Raw genomic sequence first — 14,740 nt, 5'->3', positions numbered from 1 at the left:
CATAAACAGTTGTCTGAGTCATGTGCAATTTGACTCACATTCTCAAAAATATATGCCTGACTTAAATATCAGTTTCCCAAGTCCTCGTCAACCATTCCTAAATACATTAAAGTTGTGTTTCGATGTTATTAGAAATTAGATTAAGATTTGCACACTCAATTTGAGTTGGTTGAATCAGTTCACTCATTTACTTAAATAAGTATTGTGATTTCAACTCTTATTTTAACGACGTGATAAAAATATATTCTATTTTTAATAACGACAAAATTTTCTCAAAATATTTTAAAATGTAGCAAAAGTAACTAAAAAATATTATTATTTTATAAATGACAAATGGATTTTGTATTCAATAAATCTATTTAGTTCAAAATTTGTATGAATATTTTGATAATTATTTAAAAAATACATATAAAAAATAGACCAAATTTTGATCTTTAGCAATTTTTTTCAGTTCTTAAAAGAATCTTTTGTTATTGACAAAAAATACAAAAAAATCTACTTCGTTTAAAAATAATAAAAAATTTAAAAGAAACACAGGTAAGGTGGGCAGTGTAAGAACCGAGTTTAATTAAGTGTCTAATTAAGTAATTAAAATTGTGCAAATTGGGTTCCAAAAATTTAGAACGAAAATTTGAGGATTTAAATGTGATTATTGGACTCAGTGGGTTTTTCTGAGTTAGAAAATGTATTTTCTGCGAAAAACCGAGAAAAATCGCGAACCGACAGTCGAACCGGTCAGACCGGTTCAAGTGTGCCCGGTACTGCGCAAGAAAAAGTGAAAACAATCAAAATTCTTAGAAAAATATTAGAAATGGAAAATCGGGTGTTAATTTTAAAGGTTTGGCCCAAAGTTGGGCCGAACGGGCTAAAAACGCTAACGGATTGGACCGGGCCCAAGTTGGGCCCAAGCCCAACATATATAAGGGTTCATTTAATGAACCCATTTCAACAACAACACTCAAAACCATGGTTCTGAAAACCGAACCGGACCCAGCCGGTTCAATCGGATTAACCGGGAACCGGTCACCTAGCCGGTCCGAGTAAGGTCAGAAACCGTCTGGCAAAAAATCGGTAAGAAAACCGGCCGAACCGGCGGTTAACCGATGAACCGGAAGAACCATCCGATTTTTTAGCGGTTTTTGGTTTGAAACTTAAACTTCTAAACGGCGTCATTTTGGAGGTTAAAAAAAAAGGAGGAAAGGCTAAACGCCTAAACAACGAAGCCCTAATCTCAGTCTCACCCCAGAACTCCAGAAGTGAGAAGCCAGAAGAGAAATCACCCACGGGCCACGATCGAGCAGCCCCTCTTCGCCACCGCATCCCACCGCCATTGCCACCGCATCCTACGGCCACAGCAGCGACGGCGTTGACCACGGCAACCACCATGGCATCCCTTCTCCCTTCTCCCTTCTCCCTCACTCTCATCAGTCTCACTCACCCAAATCCCTAACCCACTACGGTGCTACTTCCCTCTCTCTCTCAGCCAGCAGCAGTCACCGCCTCTTCGTCTCTCTCTCAGCCAACAACAGCAGTCTCCGGCGACCCATCGTCCGACAAGCTGACCACCATTCTTACCTTCCCTCTTCTCTTCTCGCCTCTCCTCTTCCCTTCGAACACTTCTGCCCCCCACTCATTTCTCTTCCCTCTTCTCTTCTCGCCTCTCCTCTCCTCTTCTCTTCTCGCCTCCTCTTTTGTCGCCGTTACTCACTGCCGGTAAGTAATACTCTGTTATTTACTTATTCCTCCTCGCTGCCTTCTGATTTTTTGTTCATGATTTTCTGATTTGTTTGTTTGCTGGATTCAAGATTTTGATTTATTTGTTATCTGTTCATGATTTATTTGTTTGCTGGATTCATGATTTTGATTTTTTATTTTCTGAGGTTATTTGTTCATGATTTATTTGTTTGATGCTTCATGATTTTGGTTGCTGAATTATTTATTTGTTCATGGTTTTATGAGGTGATAGAGCAAATTGGAAGAGGAGCATTTGGTTCTACTTTTCTGGTTCTTCACAAGTCTGAGAAGAAAAGGTGAGAACACACAAAAGCCACTGTTTATCTTTTTGTTTTTCTTCAAACAATACAGTATAAACACTTAGAGAAGGATGAAGATCGTTTTCTCAGTGAAAAATTGGACAACCCCATGAACAAAAATTCAATCTTTTCTTTGAGTTCGGTTGTTTTATTCCTGTAGCTATGATGTGAACTGCCAAACCACTCAACTCTTTTCATCTAAAGCTTATATTAGTACATTCCATCTTACAAGTCAATGTTTGATCGTGTGAATATTTTGTGGCCTTCTTTTCAGGAAATATATCTTCTGAGTCAATTTGAACATGAGAACATAGTTAGATATCTTGGCACAGACAAGGTATGCTCAAAATTTTTGACTGAATAAATATTAGTTCTTTATCTATTGAGCTAATGTGGCAACTCTATATAAATTGTTATAGTTTGATTACGTAAATGATGATTGTATTTTAATCTTTATTTCTCAGGACAATAACATGCTATACATCTTTCTCGAGCTTGTAACAAAAGTATCATTGGCAAGTCTTTATAGAAAGTATCATTTAAAGGATTCTCAGGTTTCGGCATACACAAGACAGATTCTAAGTGGTTTGAAGTATCTCCATGATCGTAACGTGATTCACAGGTAACATTGAACTTTTTAATTCTATCTTACTACAATGTAATAATGATTTTACACCTCCAATATTCTAATGAAAAAAAAATGAATTTCTTATAGGGACATCAAGTGTGCTAATATATTGGTTGATGCAAATGGATCCGTGAAGCTTGCATACATGTAATTGTTTTTGTTATAATTTTATTTTAATATGAATTCTAAATTTAATTTGCCTAATTGATTGCACATACAATTCTTTTTCTCCAAATATACTTTTGTTTTGAATAGTATCATTCAATCTATTTATACTTTACAGCCACAATTTAAGTGTTGCTAGATGATATGTACACAAGCCATGCCAATTTAAATATTCTTTTGGGTTTCTTAGGCTGAGTTTGGTAAAGCTTTTTCAAGAGGTGCTTGTGCTTTTTAAAAGCACAAGCACGTCATTTTGCGTTTGGTAAATTAAAAAGCCCAAATGCTTGTACTTACGGTTTTTAAAAGTTAGGGGTGCTTTTGAAAGCATCTAGGAGGGAGCTTTTCAAAGCTGGCTTATGCTTACTAAATTTTTTTCATTTTTCTGCACATATTTCTCGCTATTATATTGCCATTGAAATCCTCATATATTTCTAACTTCTCATCCTAACCTTCACAAATTCTAACACAATCTTCACATATTTTTTATTTTTCAACCTAATCTTCATATACTTTTTATTTTTTATTTTTAGTGATGATATTTAGGATAAAATAAATTTTTATAATACTTATATAAAATTTTAAAGTTAAAAAATAAAAGAATTTATTTATTATATTTATGTTTATTATGAATTTTTTATTTTAACATTATTTTATTTTAAAATATTATATAAATTTTTAAAAAATTTGAAAAAAAATTATTTTTTGTTATAAACATGTTTATTATAATTTTTTCAACTTTTAAAAGCTGTTTTACCAAACATAATTGTGATGCTTGTACTTATTAAAAGTCATTTTTAATTTGATTTTACCAAACGCAAGTGCTGCAGTTTTTAAAAAGCTATCTTTTAAAAGACATCTTTCATAAGCTACTTTTAAAAAGTAAAAGCTTTACCAAACCAAGCCTTAGTATCACTATATTTCTCTTCCTTAATGATCTATGAAGTTGTTTAGTTATAAACTTTGATGTTTGAAGTTGTTTGTGAACCTCTAATATTTGGATAATTTATTATGTGAAATTTTAAATTTTTTTTAAGTTAGAAATTATTGAATTTATATATTTAAAATTATTTTTAGGTTTTTTAATAATTTTATTTAATATTTAATTAAACCGGTTGAACTCCGGTCGAACCAATGAACCATTGAACCAGTGACCTCACCGGTTTATTGACCGGTCCGGTTCTCGCAACCTTGCTCAAAACACAACACCACCAGCTGAAAGAGAAAGGGGGAGAAGAGAAGAGAAAACACTATTCATCATCATCTTTCCAAGCTCATATCTTGAGCTATAGAGCTCCGATCGTCGCACCGTTTGCGGCTACGCATTCCTTGTGAAGAGCTCTACGAAACCCACCCAAGAAACTGGTAAGAAAAGCTCAAATCTCTCAGTTCTTCTCCCCAAAATTTTGGATCCTAGGGTTTGTGATTAAGTGGAATTTTGTGATTTTTGGGTATTTAGGTATACTCTAGCCTTTTATTAGCATTGGGTTTGGCTTCCAAAACTGTTGGACAAGGTAAGAGGTCTTGAACCTTTGTGAAATTTCAATTATGTTGAGCCATAGGTTGAATTATTGTAAATTATATGTGTTATAGCTTGAAGTTGTGATCATTGGAGATTGTTGGAACTTGTTGGTAGCTTGGATTGTGGTTGGAAGCTAGCTTGTGCTCAATTGGGATTTTGGTTCATATTGGAAATCGGCCAAGGTATGGTTTCAGTTTTCTCTATATAGTATATAATATTCATGGACACTTAGGCTAGTGACCCATAGGATAGGTTTGAATTTAAATGGTTGTTGAGTTGTTGAATGATGATGTATGATGATATATGATGGGTTGATGAATTTGATTAATTATGATTGATGATAATATGACGATGATGAATGATTATATGGATTGAAAAGTGAATGGTAGTGATATGTGTGATGTTGAGATTGATGAAATGGTAATGTGATTGGAAAATGTGAATGAGGATTGATTATAATGTGACACATTTAATGTTAAGGTTGAGAAGGATGAAATGTAAAGGAAAAAGTAGTAAGAATGGTGCAATATGTTGTAAAGGGTAGATTTTGATGAGAAATGGAGTTTGGAATGGTTTTATTTGGTTTTGGTTTGTTTGAGTTGTGAAAATTAGGAAATTGGTAAATTGTGAACTTTTGGTAAAAAGAGAATTTTGGTGAACTTTGTCTGATCATAACTTATGCCTCAGTTTTCAAATTTTGTTGAAATTTAGTTAGAATTAAAATTCAGTGACAACTCTTCAAATCGATATATAGTTTGTAAGATTTGGATTATTGTAGAGGAAGTTATGATCATTTAAAGTTGGGTGTCAAAATCTGAAATTCTGCAAAGTTACAGAATTTTGTGATTTCTGGTATGTGTGCACAGACAGCCTTGTGCGCATGCACACCCCTGCAAATTTTTAAACCTGTGCGCATGCATAGCCTTTTGCGTACACACACATAGGGGAATGGCTTCTGCTTAGAGTGCTAGCACAACTTCTGGGCGCACACAACCAATGAGGATTTACAACCTGTGCGCACGCACAAGTTGGGAAGGGCAATCTGTTGAGGACGCTAGCACAGCTTGTGCGAGAGAACAGTATTGTAAATTTTGGTACCTGTGCGCATGCACACCTCTATGCGTACGCACACGTTTTAAAAATCTTTTTAGGCGTGCGCACGCACACCCTTATGCTTACGCACACGCCCTGTTTCTCAAGCTTAAACTTTGTTTTCAACTATTTCACCTTTCCAACAAGACTGTAAGCTTCTGTGACACCATTTTAAGACTCTTGGGCTTAAGTTTGGGTATGAGAACATGGGAAAAATCCTAAGAGATTTAATTGATATCATTATGAAAAATTAGAGAACGGAGGCTTAGGTTTCTGGTGTACTGAGGATGGACTTGATGGCGTGTGAAGGTAGATTGGTATCTGAAATGAGAACTGGTGAACTGTTGAGTTCGGAACGGAAATGAGAATTAATAATAGTTGAGATGAGTCAAGGACTCGGAATGAAAATGTTGATTTGACAGTGGTTGTAATGAGTCGAGGACTCGAATGTGCAATGATGAATCATTGATGTATTGAAAATGTTTTCTGAAAAATCACTGAACTACTATTTTATATTAAGAGTATGAGACGCTATGCGCTCGGCAGGGATGGTGGTTAATCCCACCTGTCGAGGTAGCGGCGGCGGCGTAAGGACGGTGGTTAATCCCACTTACATTAAGATGTGAGGTCTGAGGCAAGAGTATCCCGCTCGCATCCCTTCGGATCAATAGAGTGTGCAGACAAAAAATCTTGGACGGTGATCCGAGCACCATATCTCGGGATTTCCCAATGCTGATTCTGAAGGGCGACATCTCCATGTAGATGTGTCGGGTTGGTAGTTGAACCGACAATGTGATATCACAGCTAGTAGGACAGGCATTCATCATGTGCATTTTCTATCTGTTTGTTTGCTTTGCCGACTTGTAATTGTATGCCTATTTGTATAACATGCCTAATTGCTACTTGAATTACTTGCCTTACATGCCAATACTTGTGTTTTAATTGCATTGCATATTAATTGTGTTTTCTACTGGGATTGAGGAGGTTCGGAAGACGGTGACGATGAGATCGCATGGAGGATAGGTTGGCGAAGGCTGTGGGACAGCGGAGAGTTATTAGTTAGAGAATTCTTTAAGTTAGAATACACTTTTATTGTATTATGGTTTAAGTTATGCTTTACTGTTTTAGTTATGCCTTAAGATTGAATCTTGTGAAGGATATGAAGTTCTAGGATGGCCTTTGGCGTCTCGGGGTCTTATATCCTACATCATTGGGTACTGTTACTATACTAAGAACCTCCGGTTCTCATACCATGTTTCTGTTGTATTTTTCAAATGCAGGTCGCAACCCACCTCGGTGAGTTATTTGGATGGTGACGGAAGCGGGGGATCATGATACTTTTGGAGACTTTTTATTATTTTGTTTACTTATCTCTCACTTTTGTATCTTGCTTTTGCCTAGAGGCTTATATTGAGAGAGAAAAACTTGTATAAGCTATTTTAAATTTTTGTTTCTGTTTTGTCTGTATATATGGCTAGCCAGCTTAAACTCCGTGAGCCGTGGCTAGATTCTTATGATATTATACTCTTATCTATTGTTATATTGTATCTATATCTTGTGCTTTAAGTTAGTAGCTCTGTTAGCATGTTTTGTGCTTTTCAAATTCTATTTTGAGCTATATCCTTCATCGGGCTTCTAGAATATATTATTTCTTTCTATATATTATATGTATGTGCTTAGAACTATCGTAACCTTTGATTAACCTTTGCTTTACGATGCGAGGTAAGGCTTAGGCTAATTAGGGTGTTACATTTAGTGGGATCAGAGTGGTTTGTCTTCGTGAGCCTGAGGGATGGACCGATTGTGCTTCATTGCATACTCTGTATGTGTCTTTTTCTTTGATGCTATTAGGTTATCTACTTGATATTGCATAGCATGCTTATTTGTGAGTGCCTGTTTGGGATAATTGAAGCACTAGACTTTTGATATTGAGACTGATCACCTTGATATCGATTGTTTGGTGTAGACAGGAACCCTAATGGCCACTCGCGGACGAGGTCGAGCACGTTCACGATAGAGTAGGAATGAGCAGCCGGCCGATAACCATATCGAATTCATGGCGGCAATGGCTAATCTGGCAAATACCATGGAAGCTAATGCTGCTATGACTCTGCAAGCTGTGAAGAGATTAGGCCAACTGGCTGGGAATGGAAATGGGAATGGCGAAGGAAACGCGAATGACAATGCTGAGGGAAATGACGATAACATGGGAGGTGCTCCGATGACCTTGGCGACTTTTCTCAAGGTTCATCCGCCAATTTTTCGAGGATTAACCAACCCTACAGAAGTGGACAACTGGTTTTAGGCCATGGAGCATGCTTTACAGGCGCAGCATGTTCCGAATAACCAATATGTAGAATTTGCCGCTTATCAGCTTGCGGGAGAGGCCCAGCATTGGTGGCAAGCAGAGTGTCGCTTGCTTCAGCTTCAGAATGCCGACGTTCCTTAGGATATATTCCAAACGGCCTTCTACAAGAAATACTTTCCTGAGTCTGCCAGGGAAGCAAAGGAGATAGAACTTATGCAGTTGAAGCAAGGTTCCTTGTCTGTGGCAGATTACACTAGCAAATTTGAGGAGCTTTGTAGGTTTTCTAGGGTGTGTCAGGGTTTCCCGGAGACCTACGAGAGCTGGAAGTGTATCAAGTACCAGAGGGACTTGAAGGATAGCATTATGACTGCTGTGACTCCTATGGAGATCCGTGTTTTCTCTGAGTTGGTGAACAAGGCGAGAGTGGTGGAAGAATATGCAAAGACGGTAGCTTTGTCCAAGGAAACTCATGGAGGAAGCTCTAGTCGGGGACGTGGCAAGTATTTTCATCCGAGGGATCAAAGTTTTAAGAGAGGAGGATATACGCCTCAAGGGCAGGGAGGCTTCAGAAAGAATGCTCAGAATCAATTTCAGTATGCCAAAGGGAGAGGAAATTAGAGTAAGATTTCTTCAGATTTGACTTGTGTGCGTTGTGGGTGTTTTCATCCATATGACTCATGCAAGATTGGTTTAGGTGGTTGCTTCAAATGTGGATTGCCTGGTCATATTGCAAGGGATTACACTCGTGGGAAGAACCCGAATGCGGGTCAGAGCCAACACCTAGGGCGAGTATTTGCTGTGAACGCCAAGGATGCTTCTAAGGCAGATATGTTAATGAGAGGTATATGTTTAATTGGCGATAAAACCTTAGTTGCATTATATGATACTGGAGCTTCGCATTCGTTTATTTCGTTTGCTAAAGTTGAGGAACTAGGTTTGAAAGTGTCAGAGTTAGCATTTGATCTGCATGTACATACTCTGCATCAGACAGTTATGACTAGGTCAGGTTGTAGGCAAGTAAGTTTTTAGCTTGAGCGTAGAGACTTTGTACATGATTTGATCTGTTTACCAATGGTTGGGTTGGAGATGATTTTGGGGTTTGACTGGTTGTCGAAGAACCGAGTTTTGTTGGATTGCTTTGAGCGGTCAAATTGGTTTATGCCGGAAAGAGAAAATGGAGTAGTGATAGCTGAGGGCTACTACTTGAACTCTATAATGGTGCACTATAGTGGGGAAGAGTGTCAGGGGTATATTCTATTGGCTGCAAATGCGTTAGGTGATGATCAGAACCTTGATCAAATTCCGGTAGTTAGAGACTTTCTAGAAGTATTCCCGGAAGATATCCCTGAGTTCCCACCTCAGAAGGAAATTGAATTTGCGATTGAATTGGTGCCAGGAGTCGGACCAGTGTCGATTGCGCCGTATAGGATGGCTCCGATAGAGCTGGCCGAATTAAAGACTCAGTTGGAAGAGCTTTGATGAACGGATTTTTTGATGGTGTAGAATTCACAAATGAGGTCTCGTTGCAAGTATAGTTTCTAAACCAACAAATAATCATTTCACACAAAAGATTGTTTGCCACTAAAATAAACCCCTAAATTTATAAACCGAAGTATTCAAACCTCGGATCGTTCTCCCTAGGAATTGCGATAAAGTGTCTTGTTATTGGTTATGAGGTATGTTTTGGAATTTTTGGGATAAGAGACATGAAATGTAAATGGCAATGAAAATAAACTAACAACTAAAAAGGTCTTGGCAAGGCTTGGTGGTCAATGATCTCTATCCTTATCACTAACCACAACATGAGAATTGGCAAGGATCAATCCCACTAAATCATCCTCTAACTAGTAGTAAAGAAAAGTCAAGTGAGCTATATCAATCCAAGTCCATAAGTCCTAGTTCTCCACCAATTCAATTAGTGAGATCTAGAGTTAATGGCTCCCAATCGTTAATCACTTAGACATTAGTAACTCAAGAGTTCCTAAGTTACCATCCCAAGCCAAGAGCATAAAATTCTACTCTAAAATCCAACCAAGTATTTTATCAAACACTTGGAAGGCATAAAAGGAAAGCATAGTAAAATTGAAAGGAATGTAAATCTACACTACTCAATTGCAAGGAATTAAACAACAACAAATCAATTGAACAATAAAGGAACATGAATCATAAATTGCAATGAAAGAGAAATAGAAGAAACAAAAGTGCATCAACATAAAAGTAGAGAATTACAAGAATTAAATGCTAAACTAGAGAGAAGAGATGTAGAAGAAGAAAAATTACAAAAGGAAAAGTGAATCAAAGCATGAAATTAACCTAGATCTAAGAAATTCTAATCTAGATCTAACCTACTCCTAATTCTAGAGAGAAGAGAGAGCTTCTCTCTCTAGAAACTAACTTTCCCTCCAAAAACTTAAACTAAAACTAAACTAGTGTCTACATGCCTCACCCCTCTTCAATCCTTGGGTTAAATAGCATCAGAAATAAGTTGGATTGGGCCCACAAGGCTTCTAAAATCGCTAGCCACGAGTTACATTAAGTGAACCATGTGTCACCATTGGTGCGTACGCGTACAGTGTGCGTGTGCACCCTAGCCGCGATGCAAATATATCAAATCTTATATCATTTTGAAGCCCCGGATGTTAACTTTTCAACGCAACTGGAATCGCATCATTTGGACCTCTGTAGCTCAAGTTATGATCGATTAAGTGCGAAGAGGTCGGCTTGACAGCTTTTGCGATTCCTTGATTTCTTCATGAGTTCTCCATTTCTACCTGCTTTTTCTTCATTCCCTCAATCTAATCTTTGCCTCCTAAATCTGAAATCACTTAACAAATATATTAAGGCATCTAATGAAATCAAGGTGAATTAAATTTAGCTATTTTAAGTCCTAAAAGCATGTTTTCACTCTTAAGCATAATTAAAGGAGAAGTTATAAAACCATGCTATTTTATTGAATAAATGTGGGAGAAGGCGATAAAATCCTCTAAATTCAACACAAGATAAACCCTCCAAATGGGGTTTATCAAGCTTCTGCACAAGCGGTTCATTCGACCGAGTGTATCACTGTGGGGAGCGCCAGTTTTATTGGTGAAGAAGAAGGATGGAGGAATGCAACTGTGTGTGGATTACCGACAGTTGAACAAAGTGACTGTGAAGAACAAGTATCCGCTACCAAGGATAGATGACTTGATGGATCAACTGCAAGGAGCTGGAGTGTTTTCAAAGATTGATCTAAGGTCGGGTTACCAACAAATAAGGGTGAAGGAGGATAATATCCCTAAGACTGCGTTCAGGACGTGCTATTGACACTATGAGTTTGCGGTGATGTCCTTTGGGTTAACGAATGCACCTGCTATTTTCATGGATTACATGAACAGAGTATTTCGTCCCTTTTTGGACAAATTCATGGTGGTTTTCATAGATGACATCTTAGTTTATTATAAGACGGCAAAGGAGCATGAGGAACACTTGAGGATTGTGTTGCAGATCTTAAAGGAGCAGAAATTGTATGCTAAGTTGTCGAAGTGTGAGTTCTCGAAGGAAGAAGTAAAGTTCTTAGGTCATGTGGTGAGAAAGGGAGGAATAGCCGTAGATCCTTCGAAAGTAGAGACGGTGATGGAATGGGAAAGACCAACGACGGTGACGGAAGTTAGGAGCTTCTTGGGCTTAGCCGGATATTACCAGAGATTCATTGAAGGATTTTCCTGGATTGCACTACCAATGCTTAAGTTGACAAGGAAAGAGGTGCCGTTTGTGTGGACGTCAGAGTGTGAAGAAAGTTTTCAAACTTTAAAGCAGAAGTTAACTTCAGCACCTGTTTTGATCTTACCAGAATCGCACAAACCGTTTGAAGTATATTGTGATACTTCTTTGAAGGGTTTGGGTTGCGTGCTGATGCAACACTGAAACGTGGTAGCTTACGCATCGCGTCAGCTGAGACCGCATGAGATAAATTATCCAACTCATGACTTGGAATTAGCGGCGATTGTGTTTGCATTAAAGATTTGGAGGCACCACTTGTACGGAGTGAGGTTTAGCATCTTTTTTTATCATAAGAGTCTCAAATACATCTTTGATCAGAAAGAGCTCAATATGCGTCAGAGGAGGTGGATGGAGTTGCTAAAGGATTATGATTTTGAACTGAGTTATCACCCTAGAAAGGCAAATGTAGTAGCAGATGCATTGAGCCGTAAGTCCTTAACGATAGCTTGGATGAGAATCAAGGAGGAGGAGTTAGTGGATAAGTTTGTGGATCTTAAGCTGGAGATTGGTGAAGTTTCCGAAAGAGCTTGTTTGAATCAGTTGCAAATTTCAAGTACGCTTAAGATGGAGATTCAAAGGGCTCAGCAAGATGAGCAAAAGCTTCAGCAATGGTTTCAACCAGTTGGTGAGAAAAGGCTTGGAGAATTCACCAAAGATGATGAAGGATTGTGGAGATATAAGGGGAGGATTTGTATACCGGATGTCGGGAGTTTGAGGCAAGGCTTGTTGTCGGAAGCTCATATAACAGTGGGTTTTTTATTCATCCCGGAAGTACGAAGATGTATTATGACTTAAAGAAGATGTTCTGGTGGCCTGGGATGAAAGGTGATGTAGCTATAGTGGTATCCAAGTGCTTGACGTGTCAGAAGGTAAAGATAGAGCATCAGAATCCGTCGGGAATGGTACAGCCACTTGAGATTCCTCAGTGGAAGTGGGAAGGAATTGCGATGGACTTTGTGATCGGTTTACTGAGAACTAGGTCAGGATTTGATGTGGTTTAGGTGATCGTGGATCGCTTAACCAAATCCGCTCATTTTCTGCCTATTCGAGTGAACTGTTCTATGGAGGAGTTAGCGAGGTTGTATATCAAGGAGATCGTAAGGTTGCATGGTGTGCCATCGAGCATAGTGTCGGACTGTGATCCCTGATTCACATCAAGGTTTTGGGGAGCTTTCCAAAAATCCTTCGGTACGAGACTATGTCTCAACATTGCATATCATCCACAAATGGATGGACAGTCGGAAAGGACTATTCAGACTTTGGAAGATATGCTAAGGGCGTGTGTATTGGATCAACCTGGAAGTTGGGACCGTTACATGCCATTGGTGGAGTTTGCGTACAACAATAGCTTTCATGGGAGCGTTGGGATGGCTCCGTATGAAGCCTTGTATGGACAGAAGTGCCAATCTCCACTTTGTTGGTATAAAACCGGTGAAGCAAGTGTTTTGGGTCCTGATTTAGTAGCAGAAACTACTGAGAACATTAAGAAGATTCATGCAAGGATCTTGACTGCCCAAAGCCGACAGAAAAGTTATGCAGATCAGAGAAGGAAACCGTTAGAATTTGAAGTGGGAGAACACGTGTTTCTGAGGGTTACACTGACGACCGGGATTGGAAGAGCGATCAAAACCAAGAAGTTGAATCCGAGGTTCATTGGACCGTTTGAGATTCTGAGGCGATTCGGGCTGGTGGCATATCAAGTTGCTTTGCCACCTCACTTATCTAACTTGCATGATGTATTCTACGTGTCACAACTCCGTAAGTACATGATGAGCAGATAATTTATACCCTTTTTGGCATTGTTTTTACATAGTTTTTAGTATATTTTAGTTACTTTTTATTATATTTTTATTAGTTTTTATGCAAAAATCATATTTTTAGACTTTACTATGAGTTTGTGTGTTTTTTTGTGATTTTAGGTATATTTTGGCTGAAATTGAGGGACCTGAGCAAAAATCTAATTTAGAGGTTGAGAAAGGACTGCAGATGCTGTTGGATTCTGACCCTTCTGCACTTGAAGCAAATTTTCTGGAGCTACAGAAGCCCAATTTGTGTGCTCTCAATTTCATTGGAAAGTAGACATCTTGGGCTTTCCAGCAATATATTATAGTACATACTTTGTCCGAGATTTGATGGCCCAAACTGACATTCAAACACCCACCAGAGACCTTTTTTTGGCATAAAACGCCAGAACTGGTACCAGAACTGGAGTTAAACGCCCAAACTGGCACCCAAGCTGGTGTTTAACTCCAAGAATGGCCTATGCACGTGAAAGCTTCAATGCTCAGCCCAAGCACACACCAAGTGGGCCCCAGAAGTGGATTTCTGCACTATCTGCACTTAGTTACTCATTTTCTGTAAACCTAAGTTACTAGTTTAGTATAAATAGCACTTTTTACTATTGTATTCAGAGACATCTTAGACTTTACACTTGGAACCTCTTTGGGAGGCTGGCCATTCGGCCATGCCTAGACCTATTTCACTTATGTATTTTCTACGGTAGAGTTTCTGCACCCCATAGATTAAGGTGTGGAGCTCTACTGTTCTTCATGAATTAATGCAAGTACTATTGTTTTTCTTTCAATTCACGCCTACTTCTTTTCCAAGATATACTCTTGTACTTAATTCAGTTAAGTCAGAATGAAGGGATGACCCGTGACAATCACCCACTATCTTCGTTACTCGCTTAGCCAAGATCCGCGTGCCTAACAACCACAAGCGCTCTACATGATGTTCAACATAGTCATTGGACGATAGCCGGAGTATATTTTCTTGGGTCTCTGATTCACGATTCGCATCATCTCTCCTGACAACAGAGCATCCGAATCCGTGATTAGAACCTTCGTGGTATAGGCTAGAACGATTGGCAGCATTCATGAGATCCGGAAAGTCTAAACCTTGTCTGTGGTATTTCGAGTAGGATCTGGGAAGGGATGAATGTGACGAGCTTCAAACTTGTGAATGGTGGGCGCAGTGACAGTGTGCAAAAGGATAGAGAGATCCTATTCCGACACTAGTGAGAACCGACAGATCACAGATGATTAGCCGTGCGGTAGCTATACCTGGTATTTTTCATTCGAGACGAAAAATCCGACAGTTGATTAGCTATGCAGAGATCGTACCTGGTATTTTTCATCCGAGAGGATCATACAACTTGCCATGGAAGGGAGCACGCATGATTGGAAGAAGGCAATAGAAAAGCAGAGGTTCAGAAGCAACAAAGCATCTCCAAA

The 14,740-nt window shown here is 38.7% G+C and overlaps 2 protein-coding genes and 1 long non-coding RNA gene across 3 annotated transcripts in view; all 3 read left to right on the top strand.

Annotated features, from left to right (window-relative positions):
- Nucleotides 1–567, top strand: part of LOC107634476 — a 9,447-nt gene extending 8,880 nt beyond the window's left edge. Inside the window, exon 3 of the long non-coding RNA XR_001618926.2 lies at nt 557–567. This is a non-coding gene — a long non-coding RNA (uncharacterized LOC107634476). The remainder of the gene's footprint in view (nt 1–556) is intronic.
- LOC107633237 lies at nt 7,959–9,261 on the top strand. The gene is made up of 4 exons (XM_016336878.1): nt 7,959–8,241; nt 8,440–8,762; nt 8,832–9,166; nt 9,249–9,261. Exons 1-4 carry the CDS (start codon nt 7,959–7,961, stop codon nt 9,259–9,261), a joined length of 954 nt encoding a protein of 317 aa, XP_016192364.1.
- On the top strand, nt 11,151–11,651 carry LOC107633238 (uncharacterized mitochondrial protein AtMg00860-like). Its single transcript, XM_016336879.1, has one exon. The coding sequence runs from the start codon at nt 11,151–11,153 to the stop codon at nt 11,649–11,651; it is 501 nt and encodes a 166-aa protein (XP_016192365.1).

Source organism: Arachis ipaensis, chromosome B03, assembly GCF_000816755.2.
Source record: "Arachis ipaensis cultivar K30076 chromosome B03, Araip1.1, whole genome shotgun sequence".
Taxonomy (NCBI): Eukaryota; Viridiplantae; Streptophyta; class Magnoliopsida; order Fabales; family Fabaceae; genus Arachis; species Arachis ipaensis.
Note: the sequence above shows the minus strand (reverse complement) of the source record. Positions and strands in the feature narration are given on the sequence as shown.

Bases quoted from the DNA above. Each gene is read 5' to 3' on its own strand.
- LOC107633237 (XM_016336878.1), top strand. From the start codon at position 7,959: ATGCAGTTGAAGCAAGGTTCCTTGTCTGTGGCAGATTACACTAGCAAA. The intron at 8,242-8,439 runs GCAAGTATTTTC...AGATTGGTTTAG, and splicing joins AAGCTCTAGTCGGGGACGTG to GTGGTTGCTTCAAATGTGGA. The intron at 8,763-8,831 runs GTAAGTTTTTAG...GTTGGGTTGGAG, and splicing joins CTAGGTCAGGTTGTAGGCAA to ATGATTTTGGGGTTTGACTG.
- LOC107633238 (XM_016336879.1), top strand. From the start codon at position 11,151: ATGGTGGTTTTCATAGATGACATCTTAGTTTATTATAAGACGGCAAAG.